Below are 25,511 nucleotides of genomic sequence, written 5' to 3'. Positions count from 1 at the left end.
TTGTGTAGAGTTATTTCCATAGGAGTAGCAGCTAGTTTACATTCCATCATTCCAAATTTGGTTAAGATATCAATTGTATATTTTCCTTGATTTAGTATGATACAGTTGTCTTGTTGCCAGACTTCTAATCCCAGAAAGTAATGAAGTAACTCTAAGTCTTTCATTTCAAATTCTGCGGTGAGTTCTTGCTTACATTTCTTTATGAGATGTTCCTCACCTGTAATTAGCAAATCATCAACATATAATACAAGAATAATCATATCATCACCATCAGTTTTGAAGTACAGATTTGGGTCAGCTTCATTTTTGGCATATCCTAATTTTAATAGGTGGTTATCTATTCTTTCATACCAGGCACTGGGAGCCTGTTTGAGTCCATAAAGTGCTTTCTTTAATTTACAAACATGAGTTTTGCTGTCATAAGTATTGAACCCTTCTGGTTGTTCAATGCAAACTTCTTCTTCAATCTTCCCATTGAGAAATGCTGTTTTGACATCCATCTGATGTACGTTCCATCCTTTAAATGCTGCAGTTGCTAGGATTGTTTTGACTGAAGTGTACTTGGCAACAGGGGCAAAAATTTCTTTATAATCAATACCTTCTTTCTGAGAGAAGCCTCGGGCTACAAATCTTGCCTTGTATTTTTCAATACTACCAGCTGATGCATGTTTAATTTTGAATAACCATTTTGAAGAGACAATTGATTTGTTCTTAGATCTTGGTACAACATCCCATACGTCATTCTTTAATATAGAGTTATATTCCTCAATTATTGCTTCCTTCCATGATTAATGTGAAAGTGCTTTTTCAATATTAGCAGGTTCAGATTTTATGAGTTCAGATAGCAATGCAACATAACAAGATTGATTTCTGGTCCTTTTGCTTTCCTGAATTACTTCATCTGGTTCAACTTGATTTTCTTCTAACATTTTCCTAGCTCAAAGAGGTCTCTTTTTATTGTTATTGTCGATGTCTTCAGGTTCTATATGATTAGACATGGAAGAGAAATCAGAATCATCCTCCCTCTCAATTTTTGTAGGTTAATCTTCTTTAGAAATTGATTCATCACTATTACTATAAATTTTAAAGGCTGTGTCTTCTTCAAATATTACATCTCTTCTAATTTCAATTGTCCTTTGCCTAGGAATGTAGATTCTGTATCCTTTTGTAGTTTCACTATATCCAATGAATATTCCCTTTTTCTCGGAAGGCTCCAAATTCTTTCTTTTCTCTTTTTGTATGTGAATCTAGACTGGACATTCGAATATTCTTAGGTGGCTTAAATTTGGTTTAATGCCTGTAAATACTTCTTTTGAGGTGGTATTTTTTAGTACGGAGTGAGGGCATCGATTTTGTATGTAGACTATAATATTAGATGCTTCAGCCCAAAATGAATAACGAAGATTTTGATCATGTAACATGGCTCTGGCTGATTCAACAATAGATCTATTTTTCCTTTTAACTATTCCATTCTGTTGAGGATTATAAGGTACAGAAAACTCCCTCTTAATCCCAACAAAAATACATAAGTTTTTGAAGATATCATATATGTATTCACCTCCATTGTCAGACCTTAGGGTTTTGATCTTTTGCCCTGATTGATTTTCAACTAAGGCTTTAAATTTTTTAAATTTGGATAAGACCTCAAATGACTCCTTTTGTTTTAGAAAATAGATCCAAGTTCTCCTAGAGTAATCATCAACGAAAATTATATAGAAAAGACACCCATTAAGAGAGGGGACTGACATAGGACCACAAAGATCTGTATGAATCAATTCAAGAATGGATTTAGATTTATGATCACATTTAGGGAAGGAATGTTTAGTATTTTTACCTAATGCACACCCTTTACAAATACTTGAATGATCAGCTTTCAGATTAGGTAGACCTTTTCCAATTTTCCCTATAGATGATAAGGCTCGAAAGTTAAGATGACCTAGTCTCCTATGCCAAATTTCAGAGGAAATTGACTTATCGATACTAAGGGTTAAGTTTAAATTAGGATTTTGGTTATTATAAAGCTTATAAAGACTTCCATCTCTGACTCCAATGGAGATGGCTTTCTTAATAGTTGAGTTCTTAGGCCAAGATAGAACTCTATCTTCTTGAAATGCAATTCTGTACCCTTGATCGGCAAGTCCAAAGATAGAGACAAGGTTTCTTTTGATCCCTGTTACATATAAGACATTCTTTAGTTGAAATGTGATTCCAAAATTCAGTTATATAGAACAAGAACTAATTCCTTTAATAGGGTGAGAGGAATTATCTCCAATGGTTATTTCTTTTGATTCCTGATTTGTGAAAGTTTCGAACTTATCCTTAAATCCGGTGGTGTGACGAGAAGCTCCACTATCTATGATCCAAATATTGTGATTAGTGTTTAATTCGCTTGAGAGGGCTAAGTAGAATGCATAATTTTTTTTATCCACTTTCTCAACATTTTCTTCTTTGACTTCTGCTAAAGCTGCTTGAATTTTCTGCTTTTTTGGATATACCTAATAAGAGTGACCAAGCTTATCACATTTAAAACATCTAACTTTGGACCAGTCACGTTTGTGAGATTTGTGATTTTTGTTGAAATCCTTCTTGTTATTCTTAAACTTTCTTTTCTTATTTGATTTAGTGTATGGTGCTTGGATGTCTCCCTCTTGATTTGAACTTAGTCCTCTGGAAGCTAGTCTGGATTCCTCTTGAGTACATTCATTTTTTAGTTGATCAAATTTCAAAAGTTTGGGTCGTGAACTTAAACCTCGAATGAAGGTTTTCCATGACAGAGAAAGACCTCTAAGAGCAATCATGCTTAGTTCCTTATCATCCACTTGGTTTTTCATAGTTGCAAGTTGATCTTTTAATTCAATAATTCTTAAGAAATATGAGGTTATAGATTCTCCACTTTTCATCTTTATATAAAGTAGATCTTGTTTTAAAGTTAATAATCTACTTGTATTGTTGATTTCAAATGTATTTTAAATGGAGGAGAACATTTCAAATGCAGTTTGAAGATTGGCTATAGATGGAAGTATATGATCCTTTACTGAGTCTATAATGATCTTCATTGCTTTATTATTATGCTTTTTCCACGTCACTTTCTCAAATTCACTTTTAGGCATGGGTAGATTTGATTCAATGTATTTTTCTAATTCCATTTCTTTTAGCACTATTAATAATCAGATTTTCCAAGATGAGAAATTTGATGCTCCATCTAGCCTATCTTCTATTCTTACGTGATTCACCATTTTAATGCTTTGATTTTAAAACCTCTTTCTTTAACTTTTGAAATTTAGATTTTGAATTAATACTTTTCAATAGTTTTCCTATCAGTATAGCTCTGATACCATGTTAATAATTGTGGATCTTTGATAGATAAAACAATTACAAAATAAATGCTTGCAGAGAATATCTTACTTGAATAATGCTGAATGTATTTACTTCTTCTATAGCAGCGATCACAGTTTATGTTTCTTCTTCAAATTGTATACTGTAATAATTGAAGTGCAATGTGACTGATGCAATAATATTAATAGAGAGCAATGTTCTTACAATAGTTATTTATTAACTGCAGGTACTTTGAATGCCGTGGATTGATATCTTTCCCTGTGGCCAGAGTGCACATAAATATGTGAACATAAGACATGACTCCGAAGAGTCATGTCTCTATGTGGCCCTTGGGCCACGTAGAGGAATGCCTCTTCGGAGGCATGTTCCTTTACAACAATGATAAACAACCTTGATTAATATATGTGCCTGATAGTAAGAATATAAATGACATGATAATGAGATTATCTCTCGATATAATAAAGGAGCCCGATCACAATAAAGGCTACCGATAGTCAATGAAACTTAGATAACAGTATTTCAAGAGATTGCCGATAATCCATATAATATTACAAGGACATAGGCATATATATATATATGCCTATGTCCATGCAATTTATAGAATCATCAGTAATATTCAGTATATCAAATAATCCATGTTTTGCTTCTTCTAACACTAAACATTAACAATTTTTTCAAATATGTGCAAAATGATCCTTTGAAACATAGAAGGTGCGTTACACAATCCGAAGGGCATTCTGTTGTAAGCATACACCCCATCGTCCACCACAAAAGTAATTTTGAGGTTATCTTCTTTAGCAATGGAGATCTGGTTATAGCCAGACAATCCATCCATGAAGGAATACATCTTGTGTCCTGCCACTTCTTCCAGAATTGTATCAGTGAATGTGATTGGAAAGGGATCTTTTATTGTGACTGCATTTTGGCATTGAAAATCCACACATCTGAATTTGGATCCCGTTCTTCTTCATGGATATTACAATTGGTGATACCCACTCACTTGTTTGAACTTTGAATATTATGCTAGCTTCCAGCATTCATTGTATTTCCTCATCTATGTGGAATTCATTGTTCTTGTTCATTTTGTATAGTCGCTTTTGCATAGGTATGGCTTCGAGTACCAAGGGTATGTGGTGGACACATGTCTGGCGGGACCCCTTTTAAATCCTTGTAAGTCAACGCAAACACATCTCTATACTCTATAAAGATTTTAAATGCCGTGGCCTTCAGTACAGGGTTCCAGTTGTCTCCAACAAGTATGTTCCTCGAATTCTCTGCATTGCCAAGATTCGTAGCCTCTATTGACGACTCTTCATATCTTATAGCTTTCCCTTCAAAGCAATGATCTCCGCGTTGCCTTCTTTGTATTCCACGAACTTCGGTGGAATTACCTCCTCATCTTCAGGGTCCTCGATGACAAGCATGTAAGAATGGAAGAGCTCATAATCTTCCATTTGTCAATGGAAAAGTCCTTTCAGTGAATTGGTCTCGTCTCTTGAACATTCTTCCAATTCTAAAATCCCTTCGTCGTTTGGATCCATACAGGCTCTTACCTCATCTGTCTGATGTTCCCTGTTTGACTTAGATATCGACGATGGTGCCATTTCTTCACTTATGATTTGAGTTCGGAGATCAATGGCAAACTTGTGCCCTCCGCTTTCCATCGACAAAATATTTTTCTTCCAGTTGTGATTGACTTTAGTGGCTACCAACCATCCTCTTCCAATAATGGCGTCATATCCCTTTTTCTTCAAGGGAATCACTACGAAATCCAACACAAATCACTGCGTCCCGATTGTTACTTGTTGAGCCATCAGAGTCCTTAAGGGCTTTATCTCCTGTTGGTCGGTGTTGAGCAGGTTGAATGTGGGTGGCCACAGGGTAGGCTTGCCCTGTTTTTTTCCATGTCTCCTCGGGGAGAACGTTCACCCAGGACCCGCCATCCACAATGGTGTCCGTTAGGATGGTTTCGAGGATCCCATCTCAACCACCGCTAGGTGACGTTCGTTGCTTACTGTCAGCAACATGGGATTTGTGGCTGACCCTCTGGCTGTTTCTTTGTCTGCGATGAGTTTGCATGGGCATTCAATAATGTTGTCCTTAGTTGTGGTATCATTTGTAATAGGTCTTGAAGTCTAATAGGCACCTCCATTTGCAACATCTGATTCACCAAGTTGTTATCCCCCTCCGATCTTCCAGGAATAGTATCTTTCTTATCTTTTTTAGCCTTTATTGCCCTTTCTACGTCTTCTTGTGCTTCCCGTAGTCTCTACTCTTTTGTGTGGGGGTCAGGATAGGTTGCCTGGTTGGCCTGGTTGCGGGTGATAACAAGGACTTTCTCCTCATCAATGTTTACTTGTTTTGGGCAGTTGGCGTCTTCGTGGCCCCCTGGACCACAACATCGACATCATTTTTGAGGAGTGTCGTTCTTTAGACACTCTCTGTCAAAGTGGCCCCATTGGTTGCATGCCTGACATTGGATTATGGGCCTTCCCTTGGAATCATACTATATCCGATTCCTGTTGTCATTGCCACGCTGTCCTCCTCAATAGTTGTTTATATAGTTGTCGGATGTGGCATTGTTGTTGCCGTGGGTCTCATTATTATTGCCAAAGGTGGATGGTTGTTCCTGTGTGAACAATATCTATTGACTTCGTGTCTTCATGTTGAACGGGCACTCCTTCGTAGAATAACCTAAGATCTGACAGATATTGCACATTGCCTTTTTAGGGCACGCTTGCTTCGGGTGACTTTTCTCTTTTCAATCCGTACACCATATTTCTCCTTCCTTAATGTGACCAATGACTCCCTTCATGGACTTAAACTCCTTCCTCATCTGCTCCAAGTCCTTTTGGAGGGCCTGTACTTTCTTGCTTGGTTTCTCCTCGCTGTCTGCACTACTTTTCTCATTAAAGGACTCATACTCTCAGAGGAGGATGAGGATTTACTTTTCTTCTTCTTTTTCTTTTCCGTCTTGCCCTCACTTTCTAAGTTCAAGGCACAGTCATAGGCATCTGTATATGATGTAGGTGGGACTATCTTCATTTTCCTTCTCAATGCCCTGTGGAGTCCTTCAACAAACCAACATTTCTTTAGTTCATCCGCAGGTTGAGTACCCATCCGGCTAAGAAGATCTTTGAGCCTTCGATTATAGGCTCGAATGGTGTCCTTTCCTTGTTTATAGTTGTAGATCTCCACAACAACCTTCTTGTCGTCCCATAGCAATCAGAATTCTGCTTGAAATTCTTTCTTTAGATTATCCCAAGTGGAGATCTTTGCCTTCTCCATGTCAGAGAACCAATCCATGGTCACTCCCCGTAGGTTGGCTGGAAACTAGTTCAACTACTTGTCAGCGTCGGTGACGGAGTTGGTAGTCCATATGGTTTCGCATGTATGACAATGCCATACAGGTTTTTCCTTCCTGTTGCCTGTGAACTTTGGGAGTTTTTGCTTTTAAGACATTGTTTTTCTTGTCCTTTGATGACCACTAGGTCTTGCCCTAGAACTATTAGGAGTTGGTCCCGACGGGTTACTCTGGCCACTGTGCAGTGTCCCTTCGACACTTTCTTGTGCCTTGATGTCTTTTTGTTGGCCTCACCTCGTTTCCTACTTCTTCATGGGTTCCCTCTCGTAGTAGTGTACTGGATGAAAGAAATTGTTCCCTTTTCTCTTCAAGCATAGTTAATCTATGCCGTGTTTCCTCGAGCAACTCCTTGTTGCTCCGTACTCACTGTGGCACCCTTCGGTAGTTCTAGCACCTTCCACACAACTGCCCCATAGTCCGATCTTCGGCAAGTTGTCTTAGCCGCTGCCTTTGCTCGGCTTGGATTAAATGTCCCCGTGCAGATTGTAATTCGTCAACATCTTCCCTGAAGTTCCTATTTTTGTTTAAAAGATTGGGCATTTGACATATACCATTATATAAAAGCAAAACATAACACTCTTTTATTTATTTAATCTGTATACATCATGTGTCGACTCATGTGACAGTTACAGACTCTTGAGTGCTCTTGACACCACGGCTCAAAAGCTCATGGTTTCGTTTTGCGACGCCATGCATCTTTCCCCAAAGAAATTCTTAAGGGTCTCATGATGGCATTCCTCGCGTTCCACTTCCTCCTTGTGTCTCTTCTATGCTAGGTATGCTTGTGCAAATAGACGGGGGAGTTGGTCTAAAAATTTGTTCGTGGTTGGGCTTGCGTGCATAGCGTCCCACACATTGTCTGGTGTAACCTCATTCTTTGCGGCTTCTCTTCATACAAAGGTTTCCGGGCTTACACGGTACAGGATGTGAAAGTTCTAGGCTGCCTCGTGCTCACCTTCCAAAATTTTTGTTTCATCGTCCTCATTCGTTTTCTGATTATCTAGTACAGTTATTCCCATTTATCCTCGGCCTTCAATACTCCTCCGGATTCAAACTGGCTAAGATGCCAAATGTTTAGCTCGTAGGTGAATAGGAAAGAAACATGTAATAACGTAACAAAGTAAAATACTATTCATTAATCAAATGCTTTCCATACATCAAAATGTTCCATCCCATGATCCAAATACATAAGTGAAAGCCACATTTATAATATCCGATACGATGCTAATGAAACGACACAACTGTGTCCGCACCGGTAACTGCCTAATTACCCATTTTGTCTGACAACATCCTCTAGCAGGCGTATACGGTTTATCCAACTATCTATCACTGTTTCACCATATGTCAAAAAAATTGCAAAACATATAGATGTCCATGGGTGTGAAATGCCTTTTAATAGTGCAGAACAAATACTCATTCTGATGCAGACTCATTATTAATATCCTGCATCTCTATTCTCAGAAAATTACGAGGTCTTATATAAATGTTGTTTTATTAGGTATTCTTCATGTCGGGGACATGACAATAAAACATGAATCAATACAATAGCCTTTTGCATGAAGGGAAATTTTGACATAGATGTTCAAGTCTTCTATTCCATGTTATGGCTACAAGCTCTTCGCTAACAGATTGGGATTTCTTAAACCTTTACGAGGTCTTATAAATAGCACCATCTTTTGATAAATGTTGTTTTAGGTATTCTTCATGTTAGGGACATGACAATAAAACATGAATCAATACAATAGCCTTTTCCATGAAGGGAAACCGTGACATATATATTCAAGGCTTCTATTCCTTGTAATGGCTACAAGCTCTTCTCAAAACAGAATGGGATTTCTTAAACCTGAAACAACAACCTATCCTTTTGACACGACGATTTTGATGCACATAAATTTGCATGCTATAGTGATGATGATGTTGGAGGTTTCCTTTAAACACATCAAGCTTCCTTTTGTCTTTCTAGATACATTTCATGCCTAATCTGCTCTGCAACAAGTCTCCATGGTGTTGAAATTTGTTACAGACAAAAATGAATCATTGTTGGGTTGGAAAATTCTCTCGTCGTAGCGCTTCTTCGCACCATAAACAGCTTTTTCTGCATTTGGCAAGCCAGACAATTATGGTAAAACCAAAACTATATATGGAAAAAATGCTAAGCTCAAACATAGCTTCAAAAAGAGTGGTAAAAGGACAATTCAAACAATAAAACATAGTTTGTAAACTCTCCGAGTATTGCTTGAGTTACCAAGCACTCTTTTTTTTTTTTTCTCTAGGTGAGTACTCAAAGTTTAACTCTTGCGTTTTTATAAACACAAAAAGCTCTGGGTAAAAATGTCAATGCATGTAAAACACTAGTTTAAACGTGTTTTTCACATGCTGTTACAACTACGCATTTTCTCTTTCAAGATATCAATTTTCCATTTGATAAATTATGTAATTGAATTTTACAAAAAAAAAAGTTTCTTTAAGAGATTTTAATTTTTAGGTCTTTCTAAGTTGTCGAGTTCTTGCTGAGTTTTCGTCAAGTTTTCTCCAAGTTGAAAAATTTGGGCTTGCTGAGTACTTTACGAGTTTGAGTCAACATAGGCATAATATAGAGATTAAACAATGAAAAGACTTAGTATTTTGGCCTTTTCTCTCTTCTGCAACATTTTATCCAAGGTCACCGGGAGACGGGGAGACTTCGAGGTCTTCGGTACTGGTACTGGTACCGGTACGACAATTTTTCAAATAGGAGATGGGGGGTACTTGGAGACGGCAAATTTTTTTTTTATAAATTTTTTTTTATAGTTTAAACAGTCTAATACTAAAAGTAAATAAAAAATTTGAAAATAGTAATACTATAAGACTAAAGTAAATAATAATAGTAATGTCACATTAAAAATTAAAATAGACTATAGAGTCAAAGATTTCAAAACTCACATGATCACAATAATGTATCTCATAGAAATATTTGTTTTTCGAATATTGCATATGATCACCATCATATCAGATTGATAATCGCTGAGATTATCATTACATATTCAAATTTTAAATTCAAAAAAGTGTAGTTTGATGCTGAATTGCCGATATGCAAACAAAAATGAACACTTTGTACAATAAACAAAAAACAGAAATATATTTAGTATTAGTATGTCAATGGTACTATCATCTACTCCACAAGGTTGTGATCATCCATCTGAAGGTCTTCAACTATCATGCTCTCCAAAAAATCATCACTCTCCAAAAATATTTTAAATGATTTAATCATTTAAATTGTTGAATAAAAATAATTTTTTAAAAAGTGTTTCTAATGTTTTAAAAGTTATTAATTTATTAAATAAAATATTTTAAATGATTTAATCATTTAAATTGTCGGTGGTCTTAATTTTTGTATTAAAAACATTAAAATGAGGGCTAAAATATATAAAATTATTTAATATTATATTTTACATTTATATTTTACTAGGAGACTTCGGGGAGACTTCACTTTTTGGATTAGGAGACGGGGAGACTTTAGGAGACTTCGTCATGAAGTCTCCAACCTTTTTTGAGGTCTCCGGAGATGTGAAAAGTCTCGGAGATGCATCTTGGTCTCCGAGACGCAACTTTTAGGGGGGAGACGGGTTTCCCGGTAACCATGATTTTATCATTTGGAAAGGCTCCAGCTCAAGAACAATGTCACATAATTGACCTATTAAAGGCTATTTGGACTTGGTGGACAAAATAGGCTAACAGTAATATCTTATCACTTTTACTATGCCTACAACATTCATGAGACTTCCTTTTCAATTTTTTTTCCCTGTGCAGTTTAGACACTTCTTGACATCTTGCATTTTATTTTGTTATTTTAAAAATTTGTTTATTTGTCTTTTTTATGAAATGTGTATTGTTGATCTTCTCAATCTAATATGAGAATGACCTAACAGAGTGATTGCTTCCTGGTTGTATTAATATTTTCTTTGTGATCTAGGTTAAAAACTTGGTGAAGAGCCTGTAAATTTGATTTATCTTTACTTGAGAGAAGCTACACTATTTCAGTGTTAATTTTGGTACAATGCCATACAATAAAGGACATTTGATTGAAGTGAATAGAGATTGACAATATTCCCAAATATAATCAATAAATTCTAATATCATCTTAATTACCGATTACTGATTAGGAATTCAATTTGCAGAGTGATGGTGCATGCAAATATATAATTTTTTTTGCAAATACACCCCCCCAGGAGATTCAATTTGTAGATCATTGCTCATTTAACATTAATAATTAATAATATTGAAAGAGGCAAAATACTGATAAGTAGGGTGCAGAATATTGATAAGTAGGAGGCAAAATTGTAATGATCTGTTCCCAAACAGAATACCATTAAGTACTCAGATACCTAGCAAGTACCATCTGCATCATAATCAACGCAGCAACATTACATTGCCATAGCTTTTTGATGGCAACATTACATTGTGGCAATAAAACCATTATCTGCAGCAGCATTATGGCTCAGAAGTACAATATGAATTGTTCTTAACAAAAGACAGAGACCGTTGGTTTTAGAGATTGTTTCCCTCAGCTTTAGACAATAATAATCCACCTAAATTAACGAATAGGAGAATTGTTGCAGTGCCACTAATATCATATAAGTCTGTGCAGATAATACTTAAGGAAATAATGACACTAGCTTCACGCTAGCAGTTGGAAATAAAGAAGGATTAAATTAAAGTTCAACTGTAAGCTGTTAAAGGGCAACGATTGGATGAAGGTTTGTGACCCTTTCCTCATAAAGATACAAATAGAGGATTGAAGTCAATTGTTGAGGGAGGAAATGAATACAGCTAATATCAATCATCAGTCATTAAAATAATGGTGGAGAATGTCTCATATATACACTTAAGCAGCTAATCAGGTTGTTATTAGGTGTTTACTCCCGAAGGGACTAACTTGATTATGTAGAGTAAACAATGTACGAAAACACCACCATAAAAAATATCAGAAGGAAAGTACAATCACAAAAATTGCAGGAGGATATTATCTTTCATTTCCAAAGTGTATTGTATACAATATGACCACCCACAACCACTTAGAAGTAATTTCCATTACATAGCCAGTTAATTATTCACTGATTACAATGTTTATTTCCAAGTGTTGCAACACTACCGTCTACATCAGCCCCCCCCATTCCCCCCCCGGAAAAAAGAGTCATCTTCGAACAATAGAAAATTAAATGGGGCTTAGTGTATAAAATAGAAAGACTTAAAAAAGGGGCGAGAAGATGTCCCTATAGAAGAACAAGTTGGTATGGCTAGGTGGGAGTGCTGCTGTAGCCTTTGGAGACACTGGTAAGCCACCTTTTCTCGCTCCCTGGATGCCTTGACCATGTATGCTGCCTTTGTCACTTGTTTCTTAGTCTTCTTTAGTTCCTCAACTTCTCCTGTCAACCCCTCCCAAGTAGCAACCACCTTGGCAATCTTCTTTATCAACTATAATTCTTTATGGGCCAACTACACTTGTAGTTCCACTTGTGTACTCTCCATGCAGTGACTTGAGAGTGCTCTTGAGCAAGCTTGTGTTCTGCTCTTCTTGACCAACATGGAAGAAGCTTTCCATTCTTGCTTCAACTGTATTGGATTTGTTTTTCAATGTACAAGACTCTTCAAGTACACGGATAAAAATAGTTCTTTGAAATGTATCTCTATGCTATGCAATGCACAAAGGACTTGACTGTGGCGACTGCCAACTTGCGGTTGTGGAGGCTGCCAATCCGCCCTCATCTCTTCGATTATTATCTATGGCCATCCCTTCATTGTAAATCACTCAACAGACTTGTTGCGACACTCAATTTGCATGAATGTGAGAACCTCTCCACCGCATGTGCCACCAAGGGATCCTTCCCAATGTCAAGGTCTCTTGTGACTTCCTCCACTCATCCCATAAACAAGGCCACATCCTCCATTTGGTGGGCATATTGGTGGACTGTACTAGTGGGGTCATGGTGGTTTGACTTGTCCATCTAATGCTATTCTTGAAAAACACAATTTTCCAATTTCTATAATTGTGACCCATTCATAAATATGAATAATGTAGAAAATTAGGAATGTTTTTGAGACTTCAGAAAATTAGGGGATTCCTTTCTTCTATTTTTTAATTGGTTAATTTTCCTCATAGGGATGTCTTTGGTTAAATGTATCTCCAAGTTGCATTTGGTCTCATCCATTAGGTACACGACACCTAGGATAGGATGCAATGGTTTATTCCTTCAATGTTTAACATTTATACATTTAGTCTTGTAACTTGTTGCTTGGGAATTTGTTCATAGCAATTTACTATGAATGCCTTGATGATTTTATCACCTGAGCTCATTGTATTTGATTTGCTACCATCCTTTCTCAATTTCATTGTTCTATTGACTATGATATTGATGAATATTTTGTTTTCTATAATTATGGAGTCTTGCTGCTATTTGGTGTATACTTATTTGAGTGTTATCTATTGTTTGCTATGGATTGAGCTATCAATGCTTAAAATTGGGACAGGATCCAGGTTAATGTTTGATGGATGTTCGATGTGCTTCTGTAGACTGGATCTGGAAAGACTCTTGTTTACTTGCTGGCAATTTTTGCCGTTGTTGATGCACATCGAACAGCTGTGCAAGCGCTCATCGTTGTACCAACACGGGAACTTGGAATTCAGGTAAGATTACTGATTTTGCGGACTTAGATCTATAGATAATTGGTTTTGCAGTCAATTTTTATAACGTTTTCTTACATTCTTTGATATACTCCACTCATTCCTTTTACAGGTTACAAAGGCAGCCCGTTTGCTTGCAGCAAGCTATCCCAAGAATGTTGGACTGGCTAACAAGGATTCTATCAATGTCATGTCTCTGCTAGATGGTGGATCACTGAATAGGCAAAAGATTTGGCTAAAGGTCTGCACTTTCTCTTCATATGCTATTGTATGGTATTTTTGTAATATGATTCCTGTGTTGTATATCCATTCAATCCCCTTATCATTAGTCACTAGCACCAAAATCTCTTTATATTAGGATAGATATGTAAAAATTTCACCAGTAGTAACCTGGTAATATTTGATTATTGCTTAGTAAGTCATTCTTACCTTGTAATGCTGGTCAATCTATCTTAGGTGGCTATTTATTAAAAAGGAGTTTATTTTAACCTAGTATTATGTATTAAGTCAGCAGTGGCTTTAAAAAAAATTCTGTGTTAGGACAAGATGCTTGAAGTTCATGTTTGATGTTTAGGTCATGCACTGGTCACTTCTAGTTATTAGATGGGTCTTGATCAAGTCTTTGATAGACATGTAGAGCTCTCATTGGAACTCTCACCATATTCTGCCTGACCTTCAATGTATTTGCATTCATATGACTACTATGCTGGGACAAGATTGTTGAAGTTCATATTTTGATGTTTAGGTCATGCACTAATCACTTCTAGTTGTTTGCTTTACATTCAAAAAATAGATGCTCAAAAGATTTTGGTTGTTTGCAAAAAGAACAAAGACTAAATTCACTCCCCAAAGGCTGGAACTTAGTATCAATAGTTAGTGTTTACCATACAAGGTAAAAGGATACTTATCACATTCAGTAGATTAAGATGTAACACAGAACAGAGACTTTATTCATATATGCAATATGCAACTCCAAGTGCAACGCTTATAATGATAATGATGATCCAATAGTCCCTTTGGATGATGCACATGCCCTTTTGGATACAATTCTACCCGTTAGCTAAACCCACCTCCACCTGCCCTCTTTTGATCAACAGGTTTTGGTTCACCTTCTGCACTCAGTTTAGCCTTTGCCGAGCTATCTTGCTTCTCCTTCCTTGTAGCATTACCTTGACTTTCCTCTTCAACTTATCTTCTGCCTTTAGAGCAAAGCATCCTCAATTGAAGAAATATTCAACATACCGACCTCATCCTAAATATTGAATCTCAAACCATTAATGTACCATGCTACCTTCTCCTTTGACAATTCTCTATGCCCAGAATGAATAGTCAAGTTGTAGAACTCCTTGGTATTCTTTCACAGTCATATCATTCTGTTGTAGATTTTGTAACCTCTTAAACAACTCTAGTGCATAATAAGCAGGAATGAACTTAGCCTTCAACTTAGTTACCATCAATTTCCATCTAGTGATCTTCATTTCACCTTCCTCTTCTTTGTCTCTTTGCAGTTCCTTCCACTAAAGAGCAGCATGTCCTTTCAGCTTAGTGTTGGTCTAAAGAATAATTTTGACAGCTGAGTGTCAATACACTTAACCATTTTTCACTATACAGTGCCGAGTGATATCAAGTGTTGAGTGATATCAAGTGCTGAGTTATTCAAGTGTTGAGTGATATCAAGTGCCGAGTTATTCAAGTGACGAGTGATATCAAGTGCCAAGTTATTCAAGCGCCAAGTAACATAAGGTGCCGAGTGATATAGTTTTGTTTAGGTGCCAAGCTATCCAGGAAATAGCATGTGCCGAGCATCAGTAATGCTTCAGGAGCCGAGTAACTCAGGATATCAGCATAAGAGTTTGTAATTGCACAAACTATGATGTAAACCGTTTTTGTAGCCAACATAAGGTAAATCTTGAATGATCCAGAGATAAGAATGAATCTTTTACATTTCCTATGCAATCTGCATGCAGCCAATTGGAAAATTGGAAAGGCATGCAACCAATCAGCAAAAAGGGAAGTATTGAGCAGGAAATGAGATTCAATGTGGATCGTAGATCCATATCTAACCCTAAATCCTCAAATGTCTTTATAAGGAAGACGAAATTTCATTGTAAAGAGATGCGAGCGGATATACAAGGGTGTATAAGGAAATCTATTTTCAGAACAAGGGTTATCAGATCACAAAGGATCAAGATCAGAGAAAGCAGAACAAGTGCCTGCATTCAGCAATCAAGGATTGCAAACTATCAGGTTTATAATACCTAATACTCTCTTACCATTGTATTAGAAAGGAAATCCTATATAGATAGGTTGGCTTAACAGCTATTTGTAGATCCTTATCAAAAGGTGATTAAATCCTTTAACAGGGTGACATTTCATGTTAAGTGTTTGTAAATCCTTTAACCAGGTCACTATTGACACAGTGTAAAGCCTTTAACAGGGTAGGCCTTTAACAGGGCAGACCATCAGAAGTGGTTGAACCATATTACTGCAGTGAATTTTTGTGGGTATCATCCCCACCCCAGTTTTACCTTCTTATTTCTGGAGGGTTGCTGGGTTACCAAATTCCAGTGTTATGTGTTGTTGATGCATGTTTTAGTTTCATATTTTCATGATGTATTTACATGCATGCAATTTACTTTCAGATAAAAGTTTTATTGTATAAAGTATAATACTTGTGATTCACCCCCCCCCGCCCCCCCTCTCATCAGTATTCTTTCCATATTTGAATATTCCAACACTTAGTTTGTGCCAACCTTACTCTAAACGAATCCTCAATATCCTCAAGCTCAAAGTAGTCTTCCAAATCATTAATCCAATTGATCAAGTCTTCAAGAGTAAAAGTACTTGAGAAATTAGAAACCTCCATCTTATGCTTTAGCTTTAATTGAGATCCAAGCCTAGCAAACTGACCAGCCCTAGTTCCAATAGGTCTCTCCACACGATCAGTTTTGTCCTCACTACCAGATCCAGTAACTTCAAAGTCTTCAACAACTTCCTCATAACCATCTTCAATACCCACATGCCTAGGTACACCACCTGAAACACTCACAATTTCAACAATCATGTCACTCTTCATCAATGCAATCTCAGATTTGAATTCCGCTCTAATGTTCTCTGAGATCCCTTCCTCCATAGCATCACTTAGATCATCAATTTCTCTAGGGTCCAATCTTTTTTAGGCATCTTCCAAAGATCATCAATTTCTCTAGGGTCCAATCTTCTTTAGGCATCTTCCAAAATTTTCGCAAACCAAAAGCAATAAATCCACCAAATCAGAAGATCAATCAACTCCACAAGATCAACCTTCTCAAACCAAGATCCTTGTGCAAACTGCCTCAACTCCGGCGATTGGCTCACACACTCGAGAACAAGTTAGCTTTGATACCACCTAATGCAGTGCAAGGCAGAAGAATCTCCAAAGGAGATGTCCAAACCCCCATCAAATAACCACATAGTAGAAACACAACAACAAGCAACAATAATGCCAGATCTTATACCAAATCACAACTCTTTATTCATAAAATAATTGATTACATGCAATATGCCCAGCTGTAAGGCCTTCTAGGTTAGGGCCAAATACAAATAACAATTACAATATCGGTTTTGTAAGATCCCACAAGATCCAACTTACAAACCCAATCCCAACTTGTCCAGATCCACAATTGGATAAGAACACCAAGAAGAATCCACACTTGTACCCTCAGGTCTGCTAAGCATTCTTCCAGTTCTCAAACCACAACTACTCGCTTTTCAAAGTTTGCATCTACCCTTCATCCTCTTCTCTAGGCTGGATGGTCATGCCTAAAGACTCCACAAAAACCCCTACTTATACCCAACTAAGCGACAAGTCGGCCCAGTTCATTACAAATAAAATTAAATCTCTTACATTAAATATATGTTGAACCACAAGCTGGATACGACTGAAATTAAATACTCGAAGTCGGTTCACAGAGAACTCGGCACCTATAGGAACCAAGACCAAGCCGAGCACTAGAAAGACCAAGCCGAGCATCAGTAAATTCCCAAGCATTGTCGAGCATCCAGTGTATGTCGAGCACCACAGTGTATGCTGAGCTCCTAGTGTACATCGAGCTCCCGGTGTACACTGAGCTCGATAGAGTATGCTGACCTCCTAGTATCTACTGAGCTCCCTTCAATGACCAAGTCACACTTCCTTCTTTGACTGAGTCCACAACTTCATGCCAAATTCCCTCCAATCATTCAGGATTGCAAGCAAGCCCAGAATGCTGCTGCATCATATTGGGAAGGAAATAAGGAGGCAGATCGGTTAGCAAATCTAAGAGTTGATGGTAAAAATTGCGACCTTGAAGAAGTAGTATCCCTTGATCAATATAAAGTCTAGTATTTAGACGGATGTAAATAATGAAAAATGGAGTCTAACTAATATTAAAGTCTACAAATTATCATAGAATCTAAGCTAACAATCTCTGAAACATCTCAATTTATGCAGTAACCAGAGTTTAATATATACTAATCTCTAGCTTACAACCAAACCAGAACTCTAATCATACGCATAGCAAATGATCATACGCCATATTCTATATAAATTAATAAAAATAGAACTTTATATTACTCATCCCTATTTTCCAATCACCACAATCTTCTTGGTACGAGCAAACCCAATCTCTAGGCATATTTAAATTCAATAGCATCATTACACATGCGAGTAGATCACCTTCAATTGAATACTTGTACTATAAGCTAGGCTGGAAATTATGAGGTTGATAGTGCATCGCATTCACATCAGGAGAAGGATTAAATCAAGGCTGCTTTTGCTCGTTACACAAAGTGCAAAGGATTCAAAAAATCAAAAGTACATGGCCTTGGATAGAGCATTAACATTTAATTATTTCGACCTTACTATTCAAAGACTACAGGCGAGCCAATATTGAGGCATTTTCCTGGTTCAGTGTTAAAGTGTGAAATTTAATAGGTTGCACTCCGTAGTCTCCTATAGACTCCATAGGTTGTTATTGTGGTAGCCATGGATACCTCAATCAGAATGATCGTAGGCAATAGGGAAATGGGGTTCTGGGGAGAAGTTTTGGACCTTAGGATCAGTAAGATGGTAAAATCCAAGAATTGCTCGATTCATAGGGCCATTAGGGTCATTGTAGTTCAGGAATTTTCTGAGATAATGGATTGACAAAAGCATAACATAGACATTGTGGCCATGTTTGTGGTGACCCTCATGTATTTTGACAGGGACAAGGTCGCTATTAGGGACTTCTGTAGAGCAGTCTTGAAAGTCCCTATCATTAAGAAACTTGACCTAGTTCTGGACAACATAGATGAGGACTTGTGTGTCCTGAGGAGCAGTGAGTATGGAGTAGAAGAAGAACCGGTCCAAGTCTTCCCAATCCTGATTATTAAGAGCAAGAGAAATTTTATGCAGAGATTTTATCAAATTACTCGTAATTGGATGTTCCTCTTGGTGGCTACGAAAACTCGCATGGAGTGGTATTTACAAAAAGAGGACCTGCTAGTTCCAAAATGACAAAAGGGTAATCCTCTGGTTTTATTTTGATCAAGCCATGCTTTTATTATACAACATTTAGATATGGTTAGTCTTTATAGTGTCCATCTTTGTCAGTATGTCTTTTTGCGGCTTCACTACAGGTTAGTAGTTCTTTTTCCATTTCAGGCCACCTATAGATCTTCAGTGGTATATCTTCTCTGGAGGCCTTTTTTTCGGATAATGCTATGTAATTGTTGCTCTTCCCCTGTTTTCCTATAGTAGGGCTAGGGTTTTGTGTAGCCGGTTTAGATCTGTACATTTTCGACCTATGTGGAATAGCGTCTGGTTAATTGAGCTTACATGGTTATAACCCAAGTATACACAAAATGTACATTTTGGTATGTAAATATAAACGTTATATATGAAATTTTGTATGTATTATGTCTTCATGGTTTGAATTGTTTCATTTAAGAAAACTCTTCAAGTCTTGCTTTGTTTTCTATCCTTCAAAGATTTTCAACTTAATGACAATTTCCCACGGCAAAGTAGATAGAAAGCTGTATGAATGTTGATTTGGAATAAGCTTAAATATAGTTGGATTTAAAGTATTTCTTAAAACAAATGGAAATTCCCATCAAAGAAATCATAACAGTTTAGAAGCAACAACAGATCCGATCTTCTTTCAAATTAAGGATTAAATTCAGATAAAGGGAAACCATGCTAAAAAGGGTATAGCACACACTTAGATTAAGAAGTACACTAGTTGGAATCTTAATAATAAGAAAGTTCATCATGTAAAATTTGACAGAAAGAACTATACATTAGTAAATTCCTCACAGGTGACAAAAAGGAATTAAAAACAGAAATAAAATAAAATCTTATGAATACAGGCCTATCAAATCCAATTATAGTTAAGCTCATAAAATTAGAAGATTAGAGCAATTAGAAAAGGAGCTTTGAATCTGGTAACTTATTTGAAGATTTATATATTAATGTTTACCCAGATTGTATCAAACATTTCATAGAAATTCACCATGAATGGTAATATATAGTTACTCACTAAACAAGAAACCTTAAAGAGAATGCCAACTCCTATTTTTAAAAATCAATCACTACTAATACTTCATATTTAGTTTAACCCAACAGACTAATACTAAATCGTATTATCCTTTAAATAGTATGGATTCAAAGAACCTCATCATTCTCTAGCATCAAGAGAGGAGACTGAGGTTCCTCATCTTCTGTAGATTCTTCAGGCTCTAATATAGGAAGCTCCAGTAAATCAGGGGTCAAGAGTTGATTAGTCTCTGATGCATCCAAATGATCTTCCTTTATGTACTCATCCATCCAATTGAGTGTAGATGCGGGTTGGACATGAAAATATATCAATAGGAAAGTAACATTCCTTCTCACTATAGGGAGCCTCTTTACAAGTCTGTAGTGTCATATGTCGATACCAGTGATAGAGGGGAATGAGTTGTTGACTATCTGAGGGTAAATCATAATGACAAGATCGACATATATACATACCATTCTGAATAATGGCAAAAACCTTATCAATATTCCCTAGAGACTCTCTTAAAGAGTCGTTTGCAATATTCAGACTGAACTTGTTGGATTTGGCTTTCCCATGGCTATGAACATTGAAGGAGTATCCCTAGGAACTCTATACTACTCAGAATTGTTAACAAATTCTTTGCCCAAAATTTGGTATACAACCCTTAAGATCAAAAAATGAGTATTTAGGAGAACAACAAAGAGATGCGGGCTAGAGATGGGGTCATCAAAGGCCATTTGGGGAACCGATCCCTTTAAATTTATCATAGTGTTCATGTTTGAAGTTCTGCAATTACTAATTCTCATCAATAGCAATCTCAACCAGTAAAAGCTTGTCATTTCCATGAACAAAGGGAGCCTAGAATTCAAGTTGGTTTACAACAGATTAAATAACTATCAATCGAAATCAGGGCTGTCGTTTGGATATAAGGAAGACAAAAATCATGAGGCTGTTCAATTCCTTGAGGGATTCCATTAAATTTTAGAAATGATTTCAGATTTTGTCGTTCCCCCCTCTTTTTTGAAGTATACAACTTTTTTGAGGACTATTAGGATAGATCGGTTATTTATTAAGTTGAGTTTTTTTCAGGAAATCTAACTCATAATTTCTAAAGAATCTTTCTTGGTATGAATGTATTTAATTTGTATGTATATCTCATGGCCTCTTGTATAAATCTCAAATTCCATAGGGATAGACACTAGAAAACTATCATGGGTTATTATTATAGTACATTTATCTAACATATTTCTTTTGAGTATTGAATGATTATTAGCTTGCAAAATGAAAAGGGAAGAGGGAGATCAATAAGAATTATTCCAGTAAGTACCATCAAAACAATGATAGAGATATAAGGAAGAATATGGAGCAGCCTAGAATCAAAGAAAGTGAAGGAAGGAATGCTCTCATAACTCTACCAGTACCATTAAAGAACAACTGTATGTAAGTCACTCCAATCAAAATCTTAATCCGCAAGACTGTAATAAATAAAATACTAGGGGATGCCCCTTTTAATTTGGTAAATTGTATAGGACCAATGTCTCGGGCAAGACTGGAGGTTTTCTTCTCCATTCTTTCCTACAAGTGCTTGTTTAAACGGAAATTGATGTAAATTGTTGAAATTATAATAAAAATTTCTACGGCTTTAATCTATTATCGATAAAAATAATTATATATATATTTAATTTGATAGTATTGAGTTCAATTACTAACTTAATTATTTGTGATAATCATAGTTTAAAAATTCAGTATTGGCAATATCTCAGCCGACCCAATTTTTAAAAAAATCTCAGAATCAGCGAAAAATCGGTGAAAAGCTCGGCAATAAATTGGCACTTTTATTGAACATTTGAAAATATACAATTTCTTAAAATATTCTTAAAAACGCATGATATCCACCATATATCAATCAAAGTTTTGAGTTAAACAGTAGTTCATAACAACTAAAACTTAGTAGATTAACATAGTACTAGAATCATAAACCAAAAAGCATGTACAACATCTGAATATAAATAAGTTCAATACATATAGAAGTTGAATTCCATGAAACTACAACTTCTGAATACATATTAAGTTCAAGTCTCAATATCAATGAAACTAAAAGTAGCAATCATAAATTGTGTCTATGAGTAAAACTCAAAAGAGATCACCGTTGTTGGGTAGGTGGTGTTGAAGTAGTTGTTGTGGCACTAGCAACTTTCTCAATAGGTGCCCTAATAGGTGCCTCACGCTCGACATAAGCCTCTGATGGATGACCAAGCTCATGTTCCTCTTCACGTGCTACCACATCCGCATCCTAGTCATCTGCCTCTATCTCAAACTCAACTAGCTGCTCATCTGTCAATAAAGGATCACCCACATCCACATCTGCATCCTCACCAACAGGAGGAGCAATCCAATCTCCTGAATATGGATCAATGTCATCCAAGTCGAGTGCTTCATATGAAGCTTTCCCTTTCACCTTCTTCTTGTGCAAGAGAAGGTTGTACTTCACATAAACCAAGTCATTCAAACACTTTTAAGTCAACCTATTACGTTTCTTTTTATGTTCTGAAAAGTACTCCAATTTCTCTTGCAGCCTGAAGCACTTCAATGCTACGATAAAATTCAGATGGCAAGTTGTTGAAGATTAGGCTTTGTGTGGTAAAACTTCCACTATACTTCATGGAAGGATTAAAAAATCATTTATGATGTGGTAAAACTTCCAATAAACTTCATGAGAGAAATAAATGGTATGATAAAACTAAGCACATGCTCTTTTAAACCTTGCTGCAAGGTGTATCTCCTATGTTTGCAATCAGGAGAAGAAAACAATGGCCCCTCTTCCCTCTTGCAGCTTTGTAACTCATCATGTATGAGGTCTCAGAGATCCATTTTAGCAAGCAATCTTTGAATACATTTGTCTAACCCAATATGAACTTCTGCATCTATTATAAAAGTGTTGGAGAAATAGAACTTGGGGTTCAAGTAGTAGGCAGCTGCATGAATATGTTGGTGGAGTTGTCAATTCCACCTATGATCAATGATGTTCCATATGGGTCTATATTTGGTCTCATTTGACCTATATAAGTGCTAAATGGCCTCTTTGGCCCTATCCATAGCCTCATAGAGAAACCCCATGCGGTTTTTAGTCCCATCCACAATTCCTAGAACCTTCACAAATGGTTTTGACAGCTGGACATAAAAAAAATTAAAAAATAAACCAATGAAAATATTTCAAAGTTAAATACTAAATCATCAATGAAGACTTGAAAACTTACTTTGAGGATCTCCTCCATTAACTTTTCAAAGCTAGCATCAAACACAATCCTCACAATCTTCTCTACTTTAGGCTTCATGACATAAGTACTGTCTAACCATTTGTTATCTAGAAACATGCGCCTTTGGTCTAACAATGTCTTAGATATGCTTTGCAAGTTTAGAAAATTAGTAGCAAAGCGTGTGACCCCTGCTCATACAAGATCCTTACCACACGTGTGCTCTCTCATAAGACTCAAGACCCTTGAATGGTTGTAAATGTACTTTGCAATATTCCTTCCATATTCAACCACCTTCTCCACCCAACTCAGTTTCCCTAGATACTCAAGAAGGAAGTCACGACAATGGGCAACATAAAGGCTTCAAAATAATGTGGGATGTCTCTGCATCAGATGTCTACTGGTTGCCACATAGGCAGTTACATTATCAACCACAATTTGGATGAGATTAGCCACTCCCACTTCGATTACCACCTCATCCAATATGTTGCACAATTTTTCAGCATTTTTTAGTTGATCAGAGGCATCAACTGATTTTAGAAGTACAGTCACCTTGAAACAACTATAAAGTTGATCAGCATCCCATTCCTTCCATTTGTCCACCCTTCTGATATAATAGTGCAACCTTTATGTTCCCAAACTTTTCTTTTGTCTTCCGCAAGCTGATGAATGTTTCTTACCTCACTATGTAACAACAATCCACTCACCTCATAAGGGGTTGGGGGCTTGAACCCCTTACCAGACAAAGAAATTGAAGTTACCACTTCATCCGAATATGGACTACAAAAGCATTGAAGGGAATATCATTGCAGATCCAAAATCTTGTAATTTCCACCTTTGTCTTCTCATGCATCTCTTTTTTCCATGCAATGCCTAACAAGCTAGGTTGAGCTCCAAGAGTGTTACGTGGAACCCAAAAGTCTACTAAAGACCCACTCACACTTCTTGATCCTCACATCCGAGGCCGAATACAAGACCTCTCTCTACCCGTTTGTGATCCTAAAGAACTAAATGTCACCATTAGGGCTGCCATGGCCTTGAATGTCCTCTTTCTTGCTGCCTTATTTTGTGCATATTTTTGAAGGCTTGTCAAAGCCTCTCTTGTAACCTTTTTTGGACAGTTGTCACAAGGTGTAATATCATTGCTTGGAATCTTTGCAACATGATATTTCAATCAGTTTATGCCTGAGGTCATGCATTGAAGGCAATGGATACATCGAACATCTTGTTTGTTTGTTGCTAGGATACCATGTTTCCATAAAGGGTCATTCAATCTGCCTCCATTAGTCAGCCTATTTCTATAGGTACTGTTACTCACACTCGCAATTCCACTCTGCAAGTATTAAGAATTAACAATCAAATATTAGATAAGTTTGAGATCAAACATAATTTGTAACAATTTCTAAAACAATATGAATATATAAAATTAAATGATTTCTAATCGAACTGTTATGAATATGGGTGTGACTAATATTGAGCTTTGTAAATAATGAGACTAGAAAGCACAAATCAGGTGCATTTCCTAAAATGCAGAGATTAACAAAATAAACTGGAGTGAGTCTATAAACAAAATAAAGAGTGAAATGAGGTCTATTTAGTAGTGATAAATCATAAATCTATTAAAATATATTAGGTGCCAATTTATTTAATTTTAATATTTTATAAATCTGTCAATAACTTAAAAATTAAAACACAATAAAATGGCAAATGGTGTTATATAGTTATAATTTTATAGTTTGAAAAATGAAAATAACAATAATATATAATAGTATTAAATTATTAATAATTCTATATCAGTATTAAGTTTTTATAAATAGCAGTATTAATAATTTCTCTTTTTTCACATATTTATAAATATCGTTATTTAAATTTAAATTTAATGTTTTATGTTGCATCTATGTAAAACTTAGTAGTTTACAACTTTACACTACTGTTTTTAATATTTAGTATTTATAATTAATAATAATTATATATTAACCACAAAAAATACATTTTATCAACATTTGACAAACATACTAAAATACATATTAAAATTTCCAAATGTAAATACCTGTCACCTGCGGCTGCAAAGTAGATTCTGTCATTGTGGAATACGAAAAAATTTGTAAGTCAGGCATGTAGAATTTCAAAGTCGGACTATGCAATGAGCGTTTAGACTCCAGAGAATTTGCGGTTGACTATTCTAGGCTGCAAGTGTCATCAATGTTTGTGTCCAGACTCCAGATGTTGTCAATGTCCCATATCCAATCTCCAAATGCTGTCAATGTCCTTGGAAGAGTTAATAAAGTCCAATCGTGTTAACAGTAAATAAAGTCCAATCACATTGTGAGGCTTGAGCTAATAAACTCCAATTGCATCAA

The 25,511-nt window shown here is 36.2% G+C and overlaps 1 protein-coding gene across 4 annotated transcripts in view; it reads left to right on the top strand.

Moving 5' to 3' along the window:
* The window catches only part of LOC149558067 (P-loop containing nucleoside triphosphate hydrolases superfamily protein), a 259,235-nt gene that overhangs the window by 19,760 nt on the left and 213,964 nt on the right, over positions 1-25,511 (top strand). For all 4 annotated transcript variants that reach the window (XM_089832470.1, XM_089832471.1, XM_089832473.1 and 1 more), the window contains exons 3-4: positions 13,251-13,364; positions 13,474-13,602. In XM_089832470.1, the coding sequence (XP_089688596.1) occupies positions 13,251-13,364; positions 13,474-13,602 (243 nt within the window). The remainder of the gene's footprint in view (positions 1-13,250; positions 13,365-13,473; positions 13,603-25,511) is intronic.

Source organism: Cupressus sempervirens, chromosome 5 (assembly GCF_028749045.1).
Source record: "Cupressus sempervirens isolate cs-2001-9-10 chromosome 5, ASM2874904v1, whole genome shotgun sequence".
NCBI classification, from domain to species: Eukaryota; Viridiplantae; Streptophyta; class Pinopsida; order Cupressales; family Cupressaceae; genus Cupressus; species Cupressus sempervirens.
This window is presented reverse-complemented; position numbering and strand designations above follow the sequence as displayed.